This window comes from Trichomycterus rosablanca, chromosome 21 (assembly GCF_030014385.1).
Source record: "Trichomycterus rosablanca isolate fTriRos1 chromosome 21, fTriRos1.hap1, whole genome shotgun sequence".
Classification (NCBI taxonomy): Eukaryota; Metazoa; Chordata; class Actinopteri; order Siluriformes; family Trichomycteridae; genus Trichomycterus; species Trichomycterus rosablanca.
In genome coordinates, this window is record NC_086008.1 from 241,165 (window position 1) to 267,076 (window position 25,912).

The 25,912-nt window shown below is 37.4% G+C and overlaps 1 protein-coding gene across 1 annotated transcript; it reads right to left on the reverse strand.

The window, feature by feature from the left end:
- Positions 1-2,044: 2,044 nt before the first annotated feature.
- Positions 2,045-5,648, reverse strand: gstt2 (glutathione S-transferase theta 2). The gene is made up of 5 exons (XM_063017670.1): positions 5,466-5,648; positions 4,054-4,141; positions 3,569-3,719; positions 2,719-2,895; positions 2,045-2,468 (listed from the first exon to the last, which is right to left on the reverse strand). Exons 1-5 carry the CDS (start codon positions 5,569-5,571, stop codon positions 2,322-2,324), a joined length of 669 nt encoding a protein of 222 aa, XP_062873740.1. The 5' UTR covers positions 5,572-5,648; the 3' UTR covers positions 2,045-2,321.
- Between the last annotated feature and the right edge of the window lie 20,264 nt (positions 5,649-25,912).

Here is a 25,912-nt window from a genome sequence, read left to right on the forward strand (position 1 = left end):
AGCGGTGATGCTGCATGAATTTAAAATGCATTCAAATATTTTAGTCATCAACAAACAAAGAGCAAATTATTTTATTATGAAATCATATAAACAAATATGATTGTAATACTGATTAATACATTAACATTTTGTGAAACTGTGATTAAGAAGAAAACAGATTTACATTTTCAGCAGGAATATTTTATATCAACTAGAGAAGAGCTGTTATCAGTTACAGTAGAATTAAGGTCCTTTACTCACCAGCCTTTATAATAAATTATTGATATTATTATTAATATTATTTTGAGAATCAGAACAAAGTTCAGATGAAACAAAAATCGAATCGTTTGCAATAATTCAGCTGCTCGTGTCTGGAGAAAGAAAAGTGTGAATGCATTTGACTCAAGAACAACAAACCCACAGTGAAGTGTGGTGGTGGAAGCATCATTTTCTGGATCATTTACACACCATGGAAGAAAACACAAATGAAGCAAAAAATAGCTAAAATGATTGAACATGAAATAGATATGAAGTGCTCCTGTGGCTCAGCGGTCTATCGATTATTAATGATGTGATTGATTAATACAAATGTGGGCGGGGCTTCAGGAGTTGATATTTGTTTTGACAAATTTAACATAATAAATATTTTAACAGCAATAATGACACCAGATTAAAATAATAATAAATATAATTATAAACATTAATCTGTCTGAATTACTATATAAACTACAATTCAATCAAATACTTTATAATAGTTTATCATTAAAATCATTTGTTTACCTGACAGATCAGCAGCTCGCGCACCAAACTATAAATAATATAGAAATAAAGAAAATAATCAATAAATAAACTTTAATCATTAAATTAATAATAAATGTGTTTATAATCAAATCCTCGCGCACACCGAAAACATTCACGTGTACAAAATTGCCGGGAAGCTCGAGCACTTCCCAGAGCTCTCCTCAGCCAATCAGAAGAGAGAAGAGGAAACGCGCGGGAACGCTGGAAAATGTAGTTCTATTGAGAATGAGCTTCTGAACCACGACATTCAGCTCTGATCAAACCGGACTACACTTCATCGTGACAGGTAGTGACGTCATCACCTGTCTCTTCTGCGGAATGAACGTTTGTAAACATATAATATGGAAATGTAATAACAGTTAAAACAGTAATAACAGTTATATAACACTTATAACAGTAATAACAATATGTACATTTAATTTCAGTAAATGTTATAGTTACGCAGAGGTGGAGCTGCTAGTGCGTGTGCAGCACAGTAACAGTTCCTGTGAACCTCCTGCCACTGTCTGTGAGAGGTTTGGCATGTTCTTCCCACGTCTACATCCTTGTGGAGCCAGAGCATTAGGATAAAACAACCGTCTGATCAGAGTTTATAGATAATGAATAAAACAAAACATCAGATAATACAAATTCGTTTTAATGTTGTTAAATAAGCTGCATTATTCAGTAAAATAACTCACAGTTCAATCATTTACACACTAGAGTCCTGATATTTATGATTTATTTTGTTCAATGTCATTTATAACATTTAATATAACAACATTTATAACAAACCCTTTAATATAACAACATGAGGTCAAAGCTTTTAAATGAGTCCAGTCACTGGATGCTGTTTGTAGTTTCACAGATTATAATAATAATGTTTACGTGTGAGAGGTGGTTTAGGTGGTTTGAGTGGTTTTGGTGTTTTTTTGGTGTTTTTTGGTGGTTTTGGTGGTTTGAGTGGTTTTGGTGGTTTAGGTGGTTGCATGATGGTAGAATGTTAAAAAGGTTTAATTTATCACTGACCAATCAGAGTTCATTTTATTGTAAATGTAAATTCTGACTGTTTCAAAAACGTTTCAAAGTAAAAAGTCTAGTAGAAAAGTAAATATCATGAATCTAAATGATGTTAAATTATAAAAAATAATACTGATATACAGAGGTGTGGCGCAGTATTCACTGATTTATCTGTTTTTAAATTTTTGTCTCATTTGTCACATTTAACAGTTTCAGATCCTCCAAATAATTTTAATTCAAGAAAAAGAAACACGAGTGAGCTTAATTCTTCTTTTACGTCATTTCATTTATTACAAATAACAACTTAATTACAACCTATTTTACCTCTGTGAAATAAGTACAGAAGTATCAGCTCTAATACACTGACATGTTCTCTCCCTGCACATTACCATCAGATCAGTTTAACACACATACTGACCAAACCTGCTGAAATCAGATCAGAATTACATTATTAATCTTTATAAACACACACACACGTGAATCAATGATCTACAGTACTGTATTACAGCACAGTGTGTGTGTGTTTATATAATGGTTGTGTATTACAGTTTGCTGGTGTGTTTATCTCTCAGTTTGTACAGTAGTGAGTGAATTTGATGGAACGATTCTTCAGCTGCAGACTGAACCCGGGTTCTCCACTGCTGTAACCTCGGCCGATTCTGCAAAACATCTCGACCTCCACCCAACGGCTACACACACACACACACACACACACACACACACACACACACACACACACACAGATTCAGATGCTACACTTCCTCCTCTAAATGATCTAAATGATCTGTTTTTTAATTGAATTGTACAGATGAAACATTAAAGCTGAAATGATGCATCCTGCCTCTGTAACAGGGGTGTGAAGACTTTTCACATCCTCTATAAGCCCAAAGCAAATTTAATGTGTATTTATTATGGTAGGTGATTCAAGTCAGCACTAACCTGCATCAGCTCACAGACAGCGAGCAGATCAGCCACAGTGATGTCATCACCACACAGGAAGTTCTGCTCCTTAAGGAACATGGTTTCCAGTTTCTCCAGCGTTTCATCCAGATCTTTCAGAGCTCGCTGTAGTTTAGCACCATCCACTGGTTCACCTTTCATCCGGGGTACCAATACCTACACACACGTAGTACACTCAGCAACCAGCTGTACACCAGCATATTCATGTAATCATCCAGTTATTCAGTCAGAACAGTGCTACAGAACAGTGTTACAGAACAGAACTACAGAACAGTGTTACAGAACAGAGTTACAGTGTTACAGAACAGAACTACAGAACAGTGCTAGTGTTACAGAACAGAACTACAGAACAGTGTTACAGAACAGTGCTACAGTGTTACAGAACAGTGTTACAGAAGTGTTGCAGTGTTACAAAACTGTTACAGAACAGAGCTACAGAACAGTGTTACAGAACAGAGCTACAGAACAGTGTTACAGTGTTACAGAACAGAGCTACAGAAGTGTTAGTGTTACAGAACAGTGTTACAGAACAGTGTTACAGAACAGTGCTACAGTGTTACAGAACAGAGCTACAGAAGTGTTACAGAACAGTGCTAGTGTTACAGAACAGTGTTACAGAAGTGTTGCAGTGTTACAAAACAGTGTTACAGAACAGAGCTACAGAACAGTGTTACAGTGTTACAGAACAGTGTTATAGTGTTACAGAACAGTGTTACAGAACAGAGCTACAGAAGTGTTAGTGTTACAGAACAGTGTTACAGAACAGTGTTACAGAACAGTGTTGCAGTGTTACAGAACAGTGTTACAGAACAGTGATAATTAACCTCACCTCTGTGATAAAGACTCTGGAGGCATGAAGGCGGGTGTTTGTGTGATGCCAGGCCGTGTACTCATCCACTCTGGCTCTCATCTGTGGTTGGTATGGATACCAGTGGGCAGGTACCGGGTACACTGTTGCCAGGTACTTTAAGATGGCATCACTGTAAGACAGACAGACGACGCCTACAGTAAGTGGAGGAATTAGAACCAATATCAGGGCTCAGTTACAGTTTCAATCAGATTGCTTTGTGCTGTTGCACACAGGGACACAGTCATGCTTAAACATGAAAGGACCTTCCCTAAACTGTTACTGCAAAGGTTAAAGAATATTTTTTTTAATCAGTTATTTTTCCAATGAATTAATTAGTTGGACATTTTATGTATAAACTGCATAAGTATTTAAACCCTTACACTCTTCTACATGTAGCGTGTGTGTTTACAGTATGTGTGTATGATGTGTGTGAGTGTGTGAGTGTGTGTGTGTGTGTGAGAGACCTTTCAGTCAGTATGAAGCCATCGTCTTCCAACACAGGAACCTTCTGCATTGGGTTCAACTTCCTAAATTCTGCACTTCTGTGTTGTCCTACACACACACACACACACACACACACACACACACACACACACACACACACACTCAGTGTAAAGTTGTTTACTACCTACCAAACATAAAATTGTTGTTACTTAACACAGTCTGCCACTGCATCAAGACATTTACATTTGTGGTATTTGGCAGATGTTTCTATCCAAAGTGACTTACAATACTGTGACTAAATACAATTCAAGCAATTGAGGGTTAAGGGGCCTTGCTCAGGGGCCCAACAGTGGCAGCTTGGCAATGGTGGGGCTTGAACCAGAATCCCATAGTGAACAGAAAGCCAGTGTAGAGAAGCTAAAACTGAGCTTATGTAGGGGATAACATCCACTAAATAATGGTTCACATGTTGCTAAAATACTGATCAGTCGGTTCTTCTTTAATATCTTCTTTAAGAACTCGTTCCTACTGTTAAAACCCAAATATTCACCCAAGTTGTGAACACTAAAAGCACAGGGGTCTTTCTGTACCAGCTTTTATGTAAAGTTTATTTAAAGTCGTCGACTGATTTAAACAAAATGTGCAAATACAGAAACTCAAAAATAAAAGAAAGTTTAGTATGGCACTGGGTTTTAGTTATACAGTCAGTTCTGTTTTGGATTCTGTGTGCTGAACTTTAGCCTCTCAGAACTGCTGATGAACTTTGATCTCCTGTTTACCTACAATACCAACCACACAAAACTTCTACACTTAATTTAACGCTAAACTTACACATTTAATTTATTTATATTTTTACAATTCTATCCTCTTCTCTTTATGTAATTCATCTGCATGCCATGAAAAATGTATTTATTTTATACACAGAGACATTTAAAGTGCTTTACATGATTAAAACCGAGGTAAAACAGCAAATAAGAGATTTAAATTAAAATGAACAGAAAGTAAATGAGAAAAATAAGAGTTAAATAATAAAATAACAGTGTAAGCTACAGTTGAACAAAAATGTGTTTTCAGTCTGTTTATAATCAATTCTGAGCACATCTTACAGATTTAATAAAGTTTACTGTGGCTGACAGCAGGGTGTTGGTTCAGTGCAGCCTCACCAGGTTTAGTTCAGGTTCTAGACTGTCTCCGATGATCTGAGGGGTTTGGGTTTATATTTTAGCAGTACATCAGTAATGTAGGTGTAATGATTTATAAACAAGAAGTTCTGATATAAAGATAAATACTGTTAATACATCATGAACTCATTCTGCAATGTTTACACCAATCTGACATGAACATTCACTGGTCTTTCATATTATGTCAATAATTTAATACATTTAATAGTTTTACTAAGTTCAGACAAGTAAATTAAAACTTAAATACTGACCTTTATGCAGCAGAACGGTTTGTGTTGTATGAGGAATTTTATTATGAATCAGAAATATCAGGACAGCTCTGCACGGCTGTGACATTAAATCCACATAAACCTTCATCTTTATTTTATCATTAATTCTCTTCTTCAGTTCTCCAGAACTTCTGCACCACAACGAGGACTGGTAAAAGAGTCGATTCCTTAAAGAACCGATTCACCCAAATACAGGTGTCGTGTATGAGGTTGTAGATTTTATCTGCAGTGGATCCATGCAGAACTGCAGCAGCTGCACTAGGGGCCCAACTGCAATAGGGGCCCTCTTATAAAAACTGAGAACTGGCTTTACTAAACCGACTGTTAGAACAAAAACTTCACCTACAAACTAAAAATGCTTCAGTGACCGCAAACCTGCTGCTGATCCAATCAGGTCCCACCAGATCCCATCAGGTCCCATCTGATTAAATCAGATCCAGTCAGATCCAATCACATACCATCCAAGCCGAAATAAAATAAAAACAAATAAAATAAAAATATTGCAATTTTAATTTAAGGAGAAAACTAACAAACAAATAATTTAAATAAAAGTATTATAATGTGTAATTATTGTAACTGTAATACAAATTAAAATAATATTATTCACAAATATGAAATGAAAATCTACATTTCATCAGGGCTACATTTTTGTTTATTTTCTGTTTGAAAAGCAAATTAAATTAGTAACATTTTTAATTACAAATGTTCGTAAAGAACATAAATAAATAAATGGTAAATAATATGGAAAGCAACAGTTTATCTTGGGAATTGATCAGTTAAATCGATTATCGATCTATTACGAGATCTGGAATCAGAAATGGAATCGAATCTTATTTCAGGAATCGAAAATCGCTGCGGAACTGATTCACTCCAATACAGGAAGTGAAGCTCTCTCACTGTTGCGTTTAACTCGCTGTTAAATTCATTTACACTTAATTATAGACTTACATACTTAACATACAACATACTTACAACATACTACATACTCAACACACAACATCAATTATTTTATAAACAACTGTAGTTTAATATCAGACTACAGAAGAAGAACATTTCTCGTAACTCCTCGTTCTTAGCTATGATTGGTCCAAACCACAAACCCTCCTTACTGGGAAATGTAGTTTTAATGGACTACAATTTAGCTTCAAGGCTAAACACGGTCTGAAGAAACTGATGTGTTATTTTTATTTATTATATTGTTATAATTAACCTTAAAATCACCACTGTATTTAAATAAGCAGTTTAAGAGAGGATTTGTATGCTGGTCATGCTGGGAAATTTGCAAGACATTTACATTTACAGCATTTATCAGACACTTTTATTCAAAGCGATTTACAGTACTGTGACAGTATACTGTCTGAGCAAGTGAGGGTTAAGGGCCTCACTCAAGGGCCCAATAGTGACAACCTAGCAGTGGTGGGGCTTAAACCAGTGACCTATTAATTACTAGTCCAGTGTCTTAACCACTAGGCTACATCCTGTCCCCAAGACCAGTTTTACACAATCGTTTCCAGACTATAAGACCAGCAAAACCAATCAGACTATCTAAGACTAGTAAACGATTTTAGACCATGCTTTAACCGACTGTGACCAGCATTTTTTTCCTTCGGTTGCTTTCATATGTAGGTGTTGCCAACATATATCTGATTTGGTTCAGTTTTTATGTCGGATGCTCTTCCTGATGCAACTCTTCTTATGTTTATTCAGGCCGGGGACCGACACTCGGACGCACGGACATAAGCGCCTTCCAAGGGCTAGGCTGTTCATCCATCCCACTTAGACATACCCAGTCATGTCTGTGTAGATGCCCAGCCTGAGAGCAATGCTAGTGTTCGAATCTTGCTTAAATTAATAACAACCACTTTAATATAACCACTTTAATATAAATAGTATATTTATTAAACAAATTAAACATTGTTATAAGTTTCTTCTGTCGTGTTGGATTTTTTTCCATTTCCAGAGAAGTTGGGACTTTTTGTAAAATGCAACGGTTGATTATTAATTATTGATTATAACCAACTTAATTGTATATTGGAAATAAAAACACATTTAGAATTTGATCCCTGTAACACGCTCCAAAACAAAGTCAGGACGGGGGGGTGTTACCCCCTGTGTTGCTTTTTAATGAGACTTTTTAATGCGTGGGGAACTGAGGACACTAATTGATGCACATATGCAACAACATGCATCCTTCACACATCAGGTCACCTATGTGGTGGGTACTGATGCCCCACATACCAAAACAGATTTCAACTGTTGAACCGTTTTGTCTTTGGCACAGAGATGTCAGCATTCGTTTTTTCTCAGAAACAAGTTCAGTCACTCACATAACTGCAGCACACGTTTCTTTTGGTTGAGCTCAGGATCAGAGGCCGCATTTAACAGGTTGCATTTCTTCATGCAGTGGTGAACTGTGTTAAGTGACAGTTATTGCAGTTTCTCATGCAGTGTCATCAGAGAGTTCAAAGGTCATGCACATTTAACTTTTTGTTTTCTTGTCCTGGCCTACAAGGACTGAGATTTCTCCAGATTCTTTAAATCCTTATACAATATTAGGATCAGTAGATTTTGTAAGACCTAAATTATTTGTAGATTGAGATGTTTTGGTGTAAAGTCTCCAATCTCCTACACTGGACTATTAAACTAACAAATTTAAATAAAAACTCCAGAGACTGGGTACAATTAAAACGTTTAAACTTTATTTCAGGTTTAGCTTAAGAGGAGCATCAGACCTGGTTACAGATCCAGATCAAATACACCTCAACGTCTACAACCTCACACTGTTATACATTTTGTATAACAGTGTGAGGTTGTAGACGTTGAGGTGTATTTGATCTGGATCTGAGGGGATGAGGTACTCGCCCCCCTTTTTCTTCTACATCTCAATCATTGATCTAAACACTATTATATCCAAACCATTTCCCATATACAGTGTATCACAAAAGTGAGTACACCCCTCACATTTCTGCAAATATTTCATTATATCTTTTCATGGGACAACACTATAGACATGAAACTTGGATATAACTTAGAGTAGTCAGTGTACAGCTTGTATAGCAGTGTAGATTTACTGTCTTCTGAAAATAACTCAACACACAGCCATTAATGTCTAAATAGCTGCAACATAAGTGAGTACACCCCACAGTGAACATGTCCAAATTGTGCCCAAATGTGTCGTTGTCCCTCCCTGGTGTCACGTGTCAAGGTCCCAGGTGTAAATGGGGAGCAGGGCTGTTAAATTTGGTGTTTTGGGTACAATTCTCTCATACTGGCCACTGGATATTCAACATGGCACCTCATGGCAAAGAACTCTCTGAGGATGTGAGAAATAGAATTGTTGCTCTCCACAAAGATGGCCTGGGCTATAAGAAGATTGCTAACACCCTGAAACTGAGCTACAGCATGGTGGCCAAGGTCATACAGCGGTTTTCCAGGACAGGTTCCACTCGGAACAGGCTTCGCCAGGGTCGACCAAAGAAGTTGAGTCCACATGTTCGGCGTCATATCCAGAGGTTGGCTTTAAAAAATAGATACATGAGTGCTGCCAGCATTGCTGCAGAGGTTGAAGACGTGGGAGGTCAGCCTGTCAGTGCTCAGACCATACGCTGCACACTGCATCAACTCGGTCTGCATGGTCGTCATCCCAGAAGGAAGCTGATGCACAAGAAAGCCCGCAAACAGTTTGCTGAAGACAAGCAGTCCAAGAACATGGATTACTGGAATGCCCTGTGGTCTAACGACACCAAGATAAACTTGTTTGGCTCAGATGGTGTCCAGCATGTGTGGCGGCGCCCTGGTGAGAAGTACCAAGACAACTGTATCTTGCCTACAGTCAAGCATGGTGGTGGTAGCATCATGGTCTTGGGCTGCATGAGTGTTGCTGGCACTGGGGAGCTGCAGTTCATTGAGGGAAACATGAATTCCAACATGTACTGTGACATTCTGAAACAGAGCATGATCCCCTCCCTTCGAAAACTGGGCCTCATGGCAGTTTTCCAACAGGATAACGACCCCAAACACAACCTCCAAGATGACAACTGCCTTGCTGAGGAAGCTGAAGGTAAAGGTGATGGACTAAACCCAATTGAGCACCTGTGGCGCATCCTCAAGTGGAAGGTGGAGGAGTTCAAGGTGTCTAACATCCACCAGCTCCGTGATGTCATCATGGAGGAGTGGAAGAGGATTCCAGTAGCAACCTGTGCAGCTCTGGTGAATTCCATGCCCAGGAGGGTTAAGGCAGTGCTGCATAATAATGGTGGTCACACAAAATATTGACACATTTGGGCACAATTTGGACATGTTCACTGTGGGGTGTACTCACTTATGTTGCAGCTATTTAGACATTAATGGCTGTGTGTTGAGTTATTTTTAGAAGACAGTAAATCTACACTGCTATACAAGTTGTACACTGACTACTCTAAGTTATATCCAAGTTTCATGTCTATAGTGTTGTCCCATGAAAAGATATAATAAAATATTTGCAGAAATGTGAGGGGTGTACTCACTTTTGTGATACACTGTATATTCAGAAGTAGGTCAAGGACGCTGTTACCCATCAGCCTTACGTCGTCGTTTAGGAGCGTTTAGGAGGAGGTTAAAACTTTGTGTACTTTGTGTAAGATCTGTTTTAGTCTGTCAAGGTAGTTTTAGGTCATTAAATCATATCTTTGAAAAGAGATTAAAAAAATTCCCAAATCACCAATTTAATCCAACTAAATTGCTAAATACACCAAATTAAATATTAATGTCTGACTAAACATTTAATGTTTAGCCTGACCACACCCACTCACTTTAAAAAGCAAAACAAACTATACAGTTTTTGGTTAAACAAGGACTTAATCTTACCGATATGAAAAAGTCCAAAGGAAGTGAGCAGATTTGAAGGGTTTTTATTATATCTGCACCCCTGTGGTCTGGGGGAGAACTAAACTAAAGATAAAATCAGGTATCAGGTATCTGGTATCGGTTCAGTACAGTGTAACATTTAAATTGAGGTCACTTGTATTGCGGCTCGTATCTTCCACTAAAGTTTTATTTTCCTCCATCTTGTGAAAGATGTTTGTATCTGGTTGCTCTCTCCATTTCACTGTGAAGTTCCCTGCAACTCCCAGTTCCTCCAGTTTCTGCTGAATCTAAAGAACAGAACACATCACTAAATATTACGTGACCAGAAGATTACTGGTTAATTCAACAACACAGTGCTAAAAAGAGCGCAAACAGAAGCATACAGCAAAGTCATCTCCAACATTAAACATGACAGCAGACGTGACATTAATGTTCTCTCATTCTGAAGAGGAAATGGCTAAAAGCAACAACAGCTCAGTCATTAGGTTACAAAAGTTCACAAAATTGGGTGTTAAGTTAAGTAGCATCATGTAAAAATGCTGAATCAACCTAGGCACTGTTTATCAGGACTTTCACGGATGCCTATAAACAGTGTACTTAGGGTTTGGGTCTCATACTCAGGGCTTCAGCATCTGGCCAGGCTTCATCGCCCAGTATCAGACCACACATCATCTGTGGCCAAATGTGAGCAGATTACCACAGTCATGTTTCAGTATCTTATAACAGCAGGTATGGCAGCAAAATGAGCACCAACATCGGTGGGCTGAATAAAATGTTTGAGGGTTACAGTCCATGTATCAGAGCTTAATAAAGAAAACCTGTCAAGTAAATCTGGGAGGATCAGACTCACCTTCTCCAGGATTGCTGCACTTACTGCAGGATCATTCACATCCTGATCTGACTGAACCTTCAGACGCAGGATCTGCTGCTGCCCGGTGATAACTGCATAGAAAATATACGTTCACCCACATGTGTAGAAGCTATAAGTGAGCGTGTTACAAACGGTGTTACTAGACTTTTACCTCTACAACTCACCTCTGTAACAGAAGAAAGGTAAAACAACTGAACATTGTGCATCATCTGCACCTTTAAGGTAATATAAGTAAGCACAATTCTCAGCCCCCCAGTAATTATTAGGACATCCAGGCATCCAAATACTGTTCGAGTAGTTGGTCTGATCCGACCACTTCCAGGATTCTCGGAACAGGCCAAACCACGTGCTCCAAGTGTACAGAGTCATCGACTGAAGGAGTGAGTTTTCGGTTTCATCTCTGGCACTGGCCAGGTCTGTGTGATTCTGCCTGCAATACTGTTGAGCTTCATACCAGGGCTTTGGGGTACTGTAGAGAATGTACCTGGCATTACCAGTTTTATTTTCTGTTAGAGATATAAATATTATTAAATATTATATACAGTGTATCACAAAAGTGAGTACACCCCTCACATTTCTGCAAATATTTCATTATATCTTTTCATGGGACAACACTATAGACATGAAACTTGGATATAACTTAGAGTAGTCAGTGTACAACTTGTATAGCAGTGTAGATTTACTGTCTTCTGAAAATAACTCAACACACAGCCATTAATGTCTAAATAGCTGCAACATAAGTGAGTACACCCCACAGTGAACATGTCCAAATTGTGCCCAAATGTGTCGTTGTCCCTCCCTGGTGTCATGTGTCAAGGTCCCAGGTGTAAATGGGGAGCAGGGCTGTTAAATTTGGTGTTTTGGGTACAATTCTCTAATACTGGCCACTGGATATTCAACATGACACCTCATGGCAAAGAACCCTCTGAGGATGTGAGAAATAGAATTGTTGCTCTCCACAAAGATGGCCTGGGCTATAAGAAGATTGCTAACACCCTGAAACTGAGCTACAGCATTGTGGCCAAGGTCATACAGCGGTTTTCCAGGACAGGTTCCAGGCTTCGCCAGGGTCGACCAAAGAAGTCGAGTCCACGTGTTCGGCGTCATATCCAGAGGTTGGCTTTAAAAAATAGACACATGAGTGCTGCCAGCATTGCTGCAGAGGTTGAAGACGTGGGAGGTCAGCCTGTCAGTGCTCAGACCATACGCCGCACACTGCATCAACTCGGTCTGCATGGTCGTCATCCCAGAAGGAAGGTGACGCACAAGAAAGCCAGCAAACAGTTTGCTGAAGACAAGCAGTCCAAGAACATGGATTACTGGAATGCCCTGTGGTCTGACGACACCAAGATAAACTTGTTTGGCTCAGATGGTGTCCAGCATGTGTGGCGGTGCCCTGGTGAGAAGTACCAAGACAACTGTATCTTGCCTACAGTCAAGCATGGTGGTGGTAGCATCATGGTCTTGGGCTGCATGAGTGTTGCTGGCACTGGGGAGCTGCAGTTCATTGAGGGAAACATGAATTCCAACATGTACTGTGACATTCTGAAACAGAGCATGATCCCCTCCCTTCGAAAACTGGGCCTCATGGCAGTTTTCCAACAGGATAACGACCACAAACACAACCTCCAAGATGACAACTGCCTTGCTGAGGAAGCTGAAGGTAAAGGTGATGGACTAAACCCAATTGAGCACCTGTGGCGCATCCTCAAGTGGAAGGTGGAGGAGTTCAAGGTGTCTAACATCCACCAGCTCCGTGATGTCATCATGGAGGAGTGGAAGAGGATTCCAGTAGCAACCTGTGCAGCTCTGGTGAATTCCATGCCCAGGAGGGTTAAGGCAGTGCTGGATAATAATGGTGGTCACACAAAATATTGACACTTTGGGCACAATTTGGACATGTTCACTGTGGGGTGTACTCACTTATGTTGCAGCTATTTAGACATTAATGGCTGTGTGTTGAGTTATTTTCAGAAGACAGTAAATCTACACTGCTATACAAGCTGTACACTGACTACTCTAAGTTATATCCAAGTTTTATTTCTATAGTGTTGTCCCATGAAAAGATATAATAAAATATTTGCAGAAATGTGAGGGGTGTACTTACTTTTGTGATACACTGTATATTTTAATTATTAAATCACATGTTTAACACCTGTGTAAAAATGTAAATTGAACATTTGATTATAGGAAACTTTGTACACCCTTGGTCATATTTCATGTCTAAATTAGAATAAGTTAGCAAATCTATTTCATATTTATTTATATATATATATATATATATATATATATATATATATATATACATTAAACAAGCGGAAAATAGATGTTTCTTCCATGTAGAGAACAAGTTAAACTCATTTTACGAATCAGCAAAACAAGACATTGATCAGGGAGGTCTAAACTTTAGTATAAAACTGTTAGTTAGTTCAAGTTAAAAGCACAAATACCCTTGTAGGCAGTGGTGTATAAAGTACCTGAAGGCCATACTTGAGTAAAAGTACAAGTATCCTACCAGAGATTTACTTTGAGAATATTACTTGAGTAAAAATCTAAAAGTATATGATGTTTAATGTACTTAAGTATCAAAAGTAAATTTCTGATATTAAATGTACTTAAGTATTAAAAGTAAAAGTAAATGCTGTTAGTATAAACTGAAGCGGTCATTTTGAGAAATATTAAGATTGTTATTTTAAGCCAGTAAAGCACCTTAACAACCTTTTTTCTTCCTTCCATCTGAACATGATTTGTGCCAATTCATGATTATAATCAGCTGTTCACATAATCTGTGTGAAATCACGTCAATATTTAGTTTTTTTTACCTTATTACTAGCCCTAAATTGCCCTGTTCCAACTTTTTTAGAATGTGTTGTAGCTTAAAATGCATGTATGTGTATGTTAAGAACTGTAATGAAGTTGACCAGATAAAACATGAAATATTTTGGGTCCATATAAGATGAAATAAGAAACTGCATCTATATTATTTGCATTTTCTATACTGTCCCAATTTTTTTATGTGGGTAGTACATTTAAGTCTTAGATATATCCCAATAACCAAAGAACAACTGAATTTTGGCAGAATTAATTTGAAGCAAACCTGTGGCACTTTTAGTACTTTAATGATCTGCTCAACTATTAGTTTAAATCGAAATATTTGGGTAAAAATAAGCTGTATTTAAATCAGGGCCGGCGCTAGGGGGGGGGGGGGCTGAGGGGGGCATTGCCCCCCCAAATTGTGTCTTTGCCCCCCCAAGGACAATGCAAGCAACGGCTATTTTTAAAATGATCTCTGAACCAATCACAAAAATGCATTTTGTTTTACAGTGTGAAGATATTTCCTTGCTTATTCCTGATTGGCTCTTTGAGTCATATAAAAATCGTCAGACTGCCCCAAACAGTTCAGTTGGGCAGTATATGTTCTGTTAGTGTGAGCGAGAGGCAGGTATACTGGTAAACACTCTTCTGAGTTTAAACTGACTTCCACATGGTAATATTTGCTTAACTGTGGTTTTTCGTTGCTTTAATGTTACTAACCTCTTACATAGGTGTTGCTTAAATTATTTTATTAGCCGTTAGCGGTTAGGCTAATGAACTAATGGCAATTTAATTAAGGGGGCGTATTAAAATGAAATACAATTAGATCATCTTTTTTTCTCCATTTACATAATCAACATGTATTTTTTAATCATTGGGTTTTAAGTTTAAGTTCGAAAACATGCATTTTTATTTATTTACCTCATACATCACTTTAAGCCAGTATCAATAGCTTGGCTGTCATCATTCATGCACAAATCAAGCCTTGAATATATTTCTGGCTTCAAAAACATGACTATTAACATGCCCCCTCATTAGGTTTTACTGCCCCCCCAAGCAAAGCAGTCCAGAACCGGGGCTGATTTAAATCATCTTTTTTGGGCCAGAATATTTGTATTCTTACTTTAAGAAAACAGACCATTGTTGAGACCATTAAAGGGTTAAAGATGTGCATTTTAGTCAGCACCATTAATCTTTCCTCTGTCGGTGTAATACAAAAGTTACCTAAAGAAATATTTGTCTGTAGGTGAGTTTTTTTAAAATGACACGTCTTCATGTCTGTACTGAATTAATTCCAAACTAATTTAGTGAAACGTTATATTGTGGTTCGAATCAAATGTAATGGAAAGTGTTAGCTAGATATCTGAACAGTGTTAATTGATCCCGAAGGAAATTGCAGTGATGCTGCAGCTTTACTTTGTTCATTACGGAAGCATATTGCTGCCACACAGATACAAAAAAAGCCGTCAGTATGTCGTTATAACGAGAAAGGATGTCGTTATAATGAAAAAAGATGTTATAATGAAAAAAGATGTCGTTATAACGAGAAAAGTTCATTACCTCAGATGCTGCATTGCTGATGGAAGCGTATCTGCTGATGGAGAGACAGTTTGCACACATGCATGATGCTGTAACTTGTGTAACCTGCAGCTTGCCGTGCCGATCAAGATTCTCCTTTAGGAGCAACAATGTCTAAACTTTATTATTCAACATCTGTCTGACATTCGGCATTCCGATCTAAATAAGTGCTTGAAAAAACACATAAGACCCACTTATTTTATGATTTCTTACACGAATAAAAATATTCAACATACTACAAAAACAATTTTATGTTAATTTTAAGATTACGTCTATTTATCTAAAGAAAGGTTATAATGAAACCGTTTATCAAGCTCCCACTTCATCTAATGAGTTAGGGACCGTCATCAAACTAACTGAGAAACGTAGGAGACATTTACTCTGCACTTATCCAGACTAATAAATCCATTTAAATCTTGTATGATTAGATGAATTAATGTCAAACATTTTTTACACAAACACATCAATGTTTCTCACCTACTACACACACCTTATTTTTTGAAATAACAGTATTTATTTTACATTACATTTAAATAAAGATCAATAATTCTGTAATAAATTTATATTTCAAATATACAAATTATATTTCCAAAAATACAAATCATACAAGATTTAAATGGATTTATTAGTCTGAGTCTCAGTTAGTTTGATGACGGTCCCTAACTCATTAGATGAAGTGGGAGCTTGATAAACGGTTTCATTATAACCTTTCTTTAGATAAATAGACGTAATCTTAAAATTAACATAAAATTGTTTTTGTAGTATGTTGAATATTTTTATTCGTGTAAGAAATCATAAAATAAGTGGGTCTTAGGTGTTTTTTCAAGCACTTATTTAGATCGGAATGCCGAATGTCAGACAAATGTTGAATAATAAAGTTTAGACATTGTTGCTCCTAAAGGAGAATCTTGATCGGCACGGCAAGCTGCAGGTTACACAAGTTACAGCATCATGCATGTGTGCAAACTGTCTCTCCATCAGCAGATACGCTTCCATCAGCAATGCAGCATCTGAGGTAATGAACTTTTCTCGTTATAACGACATAATTTTCTCGTTATAACGACATCATTTTCTCATTATAATGACATCCTTTTCTCGTTATAACGACATACTTTCTCGTTATAACAACATCATTTTCTCGTTATAACAACATCATTTTCTCATTATAATGACATCATTTTCTTGTTATAATGAGAACGAATGTCATTAAAACGCCAAAACACTGTGTAGGAAAAGTCACCTTTAGTCAAGGAGTTATTTTCATGCAAGCATTTATACTTCAACAGTTGAGGTTTACAAATGAGGAATAATTTTGCTAGGTAATTAACATTACAAACTAATATATGTAGAAGGCTAAATCTATGATATAGAACAGCATACAAAAAATGATGAATAAATAGGAAAATGTTATTTAGCTGCTAATTTGATTTTATTGGCATAATAATAGGCATTGTTAACATTAAATACCCAATGTGGGTTTCTGATTTGAAATCAAAGGTAGGTCTTAAGTTGAGCTATTTTTTGATGATAAATTAATATATTGTTTGGTTATTAAAAAGCGCACAATATGGCCTTGTTTTTGCCTGTTTTTTATTTATTTATGCAATTTGATAATTTAAGTAATTAGATGTGTATTGATTGTGTTAACAAAAATAAACATATAAGTTAAATATACTACTACTACTACCTACTGTGTTTTTTTTAATTAATTTGATGGGTGCCCTTTTTTTTGGCTTGAGCACCTGCCCCCAAAAATGTCTGTCTGTACACGTGCCTGGTGGCAGCAATACGCTTCCATAGTTAATCATTCTTACAACTTACAGCAGTGAGTTTGGTGAGGTTGGACTGGGAGCTTCTGAAATGCCCATATTTTCGTGTCTCTGCTTTTAGAAAACATGTTTGCACTTGCGCGTTAATGTGTTTAACCACAGATTACAAGCGCAGATTCTCCAAACTTGCAGGCAGTTTGTCACACATCTTACATCATTTAGCAAAACAAATTCTTGTCGTTTAATTTTGTAGTAACGAGTAACAAATTTGCATACAGCAAATGTATCAGAGTAAAAATATACGTTTTCCTTAGAAAATGTAGTGGAGTAAAAGTTGCCGAAAATCTTTATACTCCAGTAAAGTACAGATACTCTAAAAAACTACTACGAAGTATTATTACTTAGTTACTATACACCACTGCTTGTAGGTGACAGGTATCTTATGGACGTCTTGGGATTTCAAAGATTTCTGGAGCTGTGAATGATTTTAACTGATAAACTACAGTTTAAATGTATCGCTGCCATATCTAATATTTATTTATGTCTCTAAGCTCTTTTCATCTCATCATCAACAGGATTCTTGTAAAACTCTCTGCAGATCTCTGACTACTTGTCAGAACTGGTTTGTCCAGATATATGCTGTTTTTTGCAAGAGACTTAACTTTCCAGTGCGGTCCAAATAATTTTGACGAGGTCATGGTCAGGAACACACACACACGCACACGCACACGCACACACACACACACACACACACACACACACACACACACACACACACACACACTTAGGGCATTTCTAGTAGCTCCAATCATCCTGTCTGCATTTTTTGACATTTGAGAGGAAACCCACACAAAGGGAGAACATGCAAACTCCACACAGAAAGGACCTTGGTCACCTGCCTGGGGAATCGAACTCAGGCCCTTTCTGCTGTGAGGCGACAGCGCTACCCACTGCACCATCATGTGGCCCTGGTTAAGGGTTCATTACAGAATTTTGAAATAATCCATTCTTTTACTTTAATATTTACTTCTGCTGGCAGCAAAACTGTACTGGAATGTAATACTGCAACCACCAGCCTTTACAGTAGGTTTAGTGTTGTTGGGTTTCAATCCCTCACTATTTCTTCTTTAACATATTTTAGGTTGTGGTGGCAAAATGATCTGACCACCAAACTCATGTAGAAGATAATTTATTTGTTCATGTGATTACCAACAACCTTCAGTCAAACGTCAGTCATCGGTTGTGGAATAGAAAATCATTTTTTATAATCTAATATCTGGAATCCTTTTTTATTTTTTCAGCCCTCACCCCGAGTCCTCTGATTTGCTGATTTTTTTTATTTTAGACGTGATGATCTGACTGGCATTTTGCAGTTTGTTTGGTTCCTCTGGTGAGCATTTATAACTTTTATTATTCTGTTTATTCATTCATTTATTTTTTGTGGCTTTTCAGCCTAATTATTGCTTTACCCTGGTAAAAAATCCTGTAATGTGGTTCATCCTGTTACACAGTGCAGCTGTGGGTTTACTCTTGGCGCCTCTGTTGGAAGACGCTCACCACCCCATAACAGTTCATTATAATCAGTATTGAGGGATTGAGGAACTTCCTACATCTAAATAATAATCATTCAGGTTTCTGATTTATTTCCACCCAGCAGGTTTTTAGAAACCCAGAATAAACTTGATGAAAGTTTAATTGGATAAAGCAGTCTGCATTCCAATTATTCTGCCACAGAAAAGAACTTGTGCAGAAATCATTGACGTCCCAACAACAGCACGAGAAGTGTATGTAAACTTTTGATCTCACTGTAAAGTAAAGAATGTGTTTCTTACCATCATAACATATGAACTGCAGTTGGTAGGAACATGCACAATCAAACCAACCCCATGGATGAACAAAGCCACATTCCTGATGTCCGCCCCAGTTGTCAGGTTCATACCAGTACCACTTCCTCATACCCCCCAGTGCCGTGTCATTGAGGGACCAGCGCCAGCTATTGATATCGTTGTACATTCCGATCCAGGCATGGAAACTAAACTGATTTTCTTTTGCTAGATTCTGAAGTTTGATCAGGTCCTCAGCACTTTCAACGGTGGCCAGGTCGGTATGTTTGGTTCGACAGAACGTCTGTGCATCATTCCAAGTTTTCCCTTCTTTGATCAGATAGTACTTGCGGGGACCAGGAGGGACCAGTGATACGACTCCTGTGGAACTGGAAACAGAAAATCAATATTAAACCCTCCTGGACTCAAATTACTCTAAAGTTATTCAAATCTGTCAGATCTGTAATGAAGAGCCTCGACCTAAACACATTCCTCTCCATCTGAGGAAAATGTAGAAAATATACAATAACACAAATTAAAACCTGGTGCGTAAAAATAAGATACTAATACTAATAATATATTTTTTACTAGCACAGCAAATGTTATTACATTTTGTTTTTTACAGTTCTTCATTTTTTAACTTATTTGCTTTTGTTTGTATTTTTAAGCATATATTTAATATATTAAAATACACAAATATAAGATACATAAATACATACAGAGGTTTAGGGAGATATAAACTATAAATATTTTTACTCTTTCATCTTAAAGTATAGGGCAGTGATAGCTCAGTGATAGCTCAGTGGTTAAGGTACTGGACTAGTAAACAGAAGGTTGCCGGTTCAAGCCCCGCCACCACCAAGTTGCCACTGTTGGGTCCCTGAGCAAGGCCCTTAACCCTCAATTGCTCATTGTGTAAGTTGCTTTGGATAAAAGCATCTGCTAAATGCTGAAAATGTAAATGTAAAGTAGAAAATAATCTGACTGAATAATAAGAATAATAAATAATTATTAGATAAGCACTGAACAATAAAGATAAAACAGATAAAAAGATGCAAACACGATACACACATCTCTCTGTAAATATTTCTATATCATCTATTATCTTCATCACCTCTAGAGATTATTTTAATGTTGGTTATTTAATCTAAAGCTGTTTTTGATTTGAATTATTTTTTACCTTCCTTGATGAAGCCTAATCTAGTAAAACTGACACCATCATCTCAACCATCCTGCTCCTCCTGAACCTTCTAATGATAAATAATCTCTTCTGATTGGACGTATTTAATCTCTGATTGTCACATTAAACCCCCCTCAGTGCTCTGGAGAGGAGCTCCGTGTTCCCCTTCACACCCGCCGTCATCCACTTCTCTGAGACCTTCACACTATTTAATCTCCAGTGGGTGCAAATATTTTATTTAAGTATATTTTAAATATTGCACATTTTGGTACAATTAGTAAAATTATAAATAGAAATTATTGCACATGTTGGGAAACTCTCTGTAGAAATATCTGTAAAACAGCTGATTAATTCTACAGTATAATTCTGTACTGAACTCTGAATATTTCAGGTTTCCAAACAAGCAAAAATCAAACAAAATACAAACGAATGTAAAACACGTTCCTACAAAACTCCAACATCCAGCTTTAGTACTAAAATAAAAATAATGCTCACTGATTTTATTACATATTAATTGTGTTTTCTGCTCTCAGAATTAATTACATCCAATAATTACATTACATCCATTTAAACCACATTTAATTTATTTGAAAAGAAGAGAAATAATGTTAAAAATATTTTAATAAGCTGTAAAAAAAAACCTAATAAAGTAATTTATAATACAGAAAAGTACCTTATTATTCACTTCCTGTACTTACTCTTTCTATTCTTTCTCTATTCTTATTCTTTCTCTTACCTGTAAGCAGCAAGAGGATGAAGAGTCTCGTCTCCATGTGATATTAAACGTGTTGGTGATGAAGATATAAACGATGAAGGTGTTGGTGATTAACTTTATTGGAAAACAGAATTTTAATTTTAATATATAAGACATTTTAAGCGGCTTTACCTACTAAAATACTATATTATTACTTAGCACTAAATCGTGATGAACATTTGGATCTTTTGTTTTAACAAATAAACTAATAATTAAAAGTACAATTAAATATAACATTATAATAGTAAATAACAATTATTAAATGGTAGAAACAGATAAAATGCTGCTGTATATGAAATATTAGTTAAATGATAAGAGAAGTATGAACTGTAAGGTACCTGTAATTAGAAGGAGAAAGAAGAAGGACGTCTCTTTGTTTCTTCTGATTTCTGACCAGTTCAGCTGCTCTTCAGACCAGTAAAAGGAAGCTGATTGGACAGCACTGATTTACATTTTCATGAGCATCATCAGCGGCTACTGGCTTCTTCCTTTGTGTCGTTCAGAAAAGCACCAGAGTGCAACATCACATCTTCAACAATCACATTTACTGATCTCATTATCATTGGGTTTAAATAAAGACGCGTCACTGCACCTCTCACACTTATTACACAGTTTAATTATTTATGCTGATCAGAATGATTTGAGATGATCAGGGCTAGGTTAGGGTCAGGGTTAGGGTTAGGGTTAGTTCTGACAGCAGTTTTTAACACTCAGGTGAAATGGAAAAGCTCTTTGCATTACAATATTAATAAAATAAAGATTATGTTTTATGATTAAAGCTGAATATTATAAACTCGTTACTGTAAAAGATGTTGAGAAATTTGCAGGAAATGTGATTAATGATGTGAAGATACAGGCGTGTTTGTGCTTTTTTAGCAGGCAGATTAAAGTTCTCCATCACTAGCATAAAATTTCCTCAAGCCTACAAATCTCTTGAGATATCATAGTATATTAGAATATCTGATTATTTCTGGGGTGAACATGTGTATTCATCAAGCAACTTCATGACATTATTTGATGTTAAACCCGACTGTTAAACCCGACTAAATTTCCTCTTTATGGAATGTAGTGTGGACATTTTTTCCTGAAGTTCAACTTTATTTTTGCCAGTTCTGACATGCCACACCGCTGATAGGTTGATAGCATGTCATTGATTTTATATTATTTGTTTTTCACACGTTAGCAATGGTTTTGGCAGAAACAACTGAATGTAATTATAAGTCCACATACTTACGGCTATGTGATGAGACACAGTACAGAAATGATTCAAGCATGGTCAGTCCATGTATAATATAGATTATTAATATGAAATGAATTAATATAAAAGAGTAATGGTACTGATCTAATCCCATCTTTCATTCTTTATGTCTGATTTAAAGTATAAACTAAAATGATAATATTGATCAAATATAAAAAAATGTTACAAAGAATAAAATAAATCTAAAATATCAGAAAATGAGTTTATGAAAAACTGTCACTGCAATACACTCACTCACTTTCTTAACCACTTATCCGATCAGGGTCGCAGGGGGTGCTGGAGCCTATCCCAGCTTTTCAATGGGCGCAAGGCACACAGTAACACCCTGGACAGGGCTCCACTTCATCGCAGGGCAAATACACAAACACACACACACCCATTCACCTATAGGGCAATTTAGTGTCTCCAATTAACCTGACTGCATGTTTTTGGACTGTGGAAGGAAACCGGAGCTCCCGGAGGAAACCCACACAGACATGGGGAGAACATGCAAAAACAAAAAGTCCTCTGGAGGAAAAGCATTGACACCCCAGTAATCACACAAATGTAGATTTACAGAACAATGATTCATTTAAAGAGTAAAATCTGAATGAGAAGAAAATCCTGTAGGATGATTGAATAAAGAATGAGAAGCTGGTATGGAACGCAGTTCTGTTCTACATGACTTGTAACAACAGATGCTCTGCAGTGAAGCGTCCATGCAAAGTGTTTAAACAAACACTGGACGTGAACTCGGGCTACTTGTTTTAACAAATGAGCCGAAGTCTCCTTTCAGCACTCATTTACATCCTTCTCATGGATTTGTTTTTCTACCCGAGTGAAACTCAAACATTCACATTAACATTTTCAGCATTTAGCAGACGCTCTTATCCAGAGCGACTTACAGAAGTGCTTCTATAGTGAACATTTCATTTCTCAAGTTTAGGTAAACAACAGTCGAAGACACAAATCTGCTAAAACCTGTTAGAACCAAAGTGGCTTTTTTTTTTTTTTTTTTTTAAATGGAAAAGATTGTTAGTAAATAAGTACAAGTCAGCCTAAGTGTTTAGTAAAAAGGTGATGAAGGTTTTTAATCGTTTTTTAAAGACAGCAAGAGACTCAGATGTTCGGACAGACAGAGGAAGTTCGTTCCACCATTTGGGCGCTAGAACAGAGAAGAGCCTTGATGCTTGTCTTCCTCTAGTCCTGGATGGAGGCTCAAGTCGAGCGAGACTAGAGGCTCGGAGGTTGCGTGGTACAGAGTGGGGTTTGATAAGGCCACGAAGGTAGCTTGGGGCTGGTCCATTTTTGGCTTTGTAGGCGAGCGTCAGTGTTTTAAACTGAATGCGTGCAGCTACAGGAAGCCAGTGAAGAGAACGCAGCAGTGGGGTGATGTGGCAGTGTTTGGGTTGGTTAAAGACCAGACGGGCAGCTGCATTTTGAATGAGCTGTAAGGGCTTAATCGTGGACATGGGAGCTCCAGCCAGGAGGGAGTTGCAGTAGTCCAACCGTGAGATTACAAGTGATTGCACCAGAATCTGGGTAGCTTCCCTGGAGAGAAATGGACGAATCTTCCTGATGTTGTACAGGAGGAACCGACACGCTCTTGTCATGTTGGCTATACGAGGAGAGAAGGTCAGCTGGTTATCCAGGACAACACCAAGACTTCTTACCTTATCAGATGGTCTGATCTGGGAGTCATCCAGAGAAATGACTAGGTCCTGGGTTGGAGACTGATCTCCAGGAATGAGCAACATCTCTGTCTTGCAAACCCCTTCCTGGATTAGAATTTCAAACAACATTATAAAAAAGTCATTAGCACCAGGTAAAACCGTGATAAATACAGTAATGCTACAACAATCCAGTCTGAGTATAAACGAGTGAACATGGTTTAATGCTGTTTGAGTGGGAGACTGGGATTAACTGTTTATTCTACTGGGAAATTACTCCCAGACACTTCCAAAATCTGAACCACAGGTAGGAAACTCTGAAAGATAGATGAGATTATGTGTGACGTTTATTACAAACTTTAATCTTTTCTCTGCCTCTGAAAATGAAAATTATTTATTTATTAGGATTTTAACGTCATGTTTTACATTCATGACAGGACGGGTCGTTACTGCTTACACAAGATTCATCAGTCAAAGTTTAATATCAAACACAGTCATGAACTATTCAGTTCACCTCACTTACACGCCTTTGTACTGTGGGAGGAAACCGGAGCTCCCGGAGGAAACCCACACAGACATGGGGAGAACATGCAAAACTCCACACAGAAAGGACCCGGACTGCCCCACCTGGGGATCGAACCCTGGACTCTCATGCTGTGAGGCGACAGCTAAAATCAGTGTTTACAGTGTGAGTGTTTATGAGGTTCAGGTGTTTTTGTACACATCTTTAAGATGAACTGAAATGTGAGCGAGGCTTTCTCATTCAGCATCAGTATCTGACCTCACTAAGTCTCTCTCCACTAAAACACCGGGTACAAACTGCTGCCTTCACACGATTTACATTTTTGAAAGTTCAGAATTATTCCTTTTACTTCATTTTGTTTAGTGGGCCAGTGATAGCTCAGTGGTTAAGGTACTGGACTAGTAAACAGAAGGTTGCCGGTTCAAGCCCCGCCACCACCAAGTTGCCACTGTTGGGTCCCTGAGCAAGGCCCTTAACCCTCAATTGCTCGTGTTCAGCTCATTGTGTAAGTCGCTTTGGATAAAAGCGTCTGCTAAATGCTGAAAATGTAAATGTAGTGACACAGCTACAGAAAACATTTACAGGCTAAAAAGTTATAAAAAGTGCTTCTGTGTGTGTTCCTACATAATGAATATGAAGACATGGCACATCCACGATCCTGTTCTCCAGTTCTACACCCACATCATTTATTTATTTGTTATTATGTTTCACCCCGGCTTTATCCTGTTCAGGGTCACAGTGGGTACAGTTCACCTAGCGAAAGGTAGAAGACCGTGATAGAAAGTGAAGGGTTAAATTAAAGAAGCTCGCATAAAAATGTCAGGCTAGCTAGAATATCTAAGAGGGCCAGAGCAATTCAATTGAATGAATTTCAGTTGACAGTAAAATTGACCTAAAACTAGACAAGAAAAGAACATAGCTAACTTTAGGTGAAGATCTGCCCGCTGTGCAGACATGGGTGAGATGTAGAATTGTTACTAGTGAAGGAGGCTTTCAGGTATTTTGTTGAGGTGATACGGCTCTCTGTGCTGGCTGCTTGTGCATTTCTAAGCCTGAACTATCATCTTTTTTTTTAAACTTTTGCAGTACAGTAGGAGAGGACACTACATCAGCATTTTAGGACCACTTCATTTATTTTTATATTTGATTTTGATAATAAAATTGTAATAATTAAAGAATAAAGTCTTAAAATGTACTTTAAGAATGAAGTTATAATATTATGGCCAGAGGCTGTGCAGCAGGAAGAGAGCAGTACACCTCCATAATAAGAGGGACGTTGTGGATAAAGTTCTACTTTCATAACATTTTCACAAATAAAAAATCTTCTTCTCTAACAGTCACATCAGTTTGTTAGTATAAGAATCA

Bases quoted from the DNA above. Each gene is read 5' to 3' on its own strand.
- gstt2 (XM_063017670.1), bottom strand. From the start codon at position 5,571: ATGAAGGTTTATGTGGATTTAATGTCACAGCCGTGCAGAGCTGTCCTG. The intron at 4,142-5,465 runs GTCAGTATTTAA...GTGTGTGTGTAG, and splicing joins AACCGTTCTGCTGCATAAAG to GACAACACAGAAGTGCAGAA. The intron at 3,720-4,053 runs GTCTCTCACACA...TCTGTCTTACAG, and splicing joins GGCTTCATACTGACTGAAAG to TGATGCCATCTTAAAGTACC.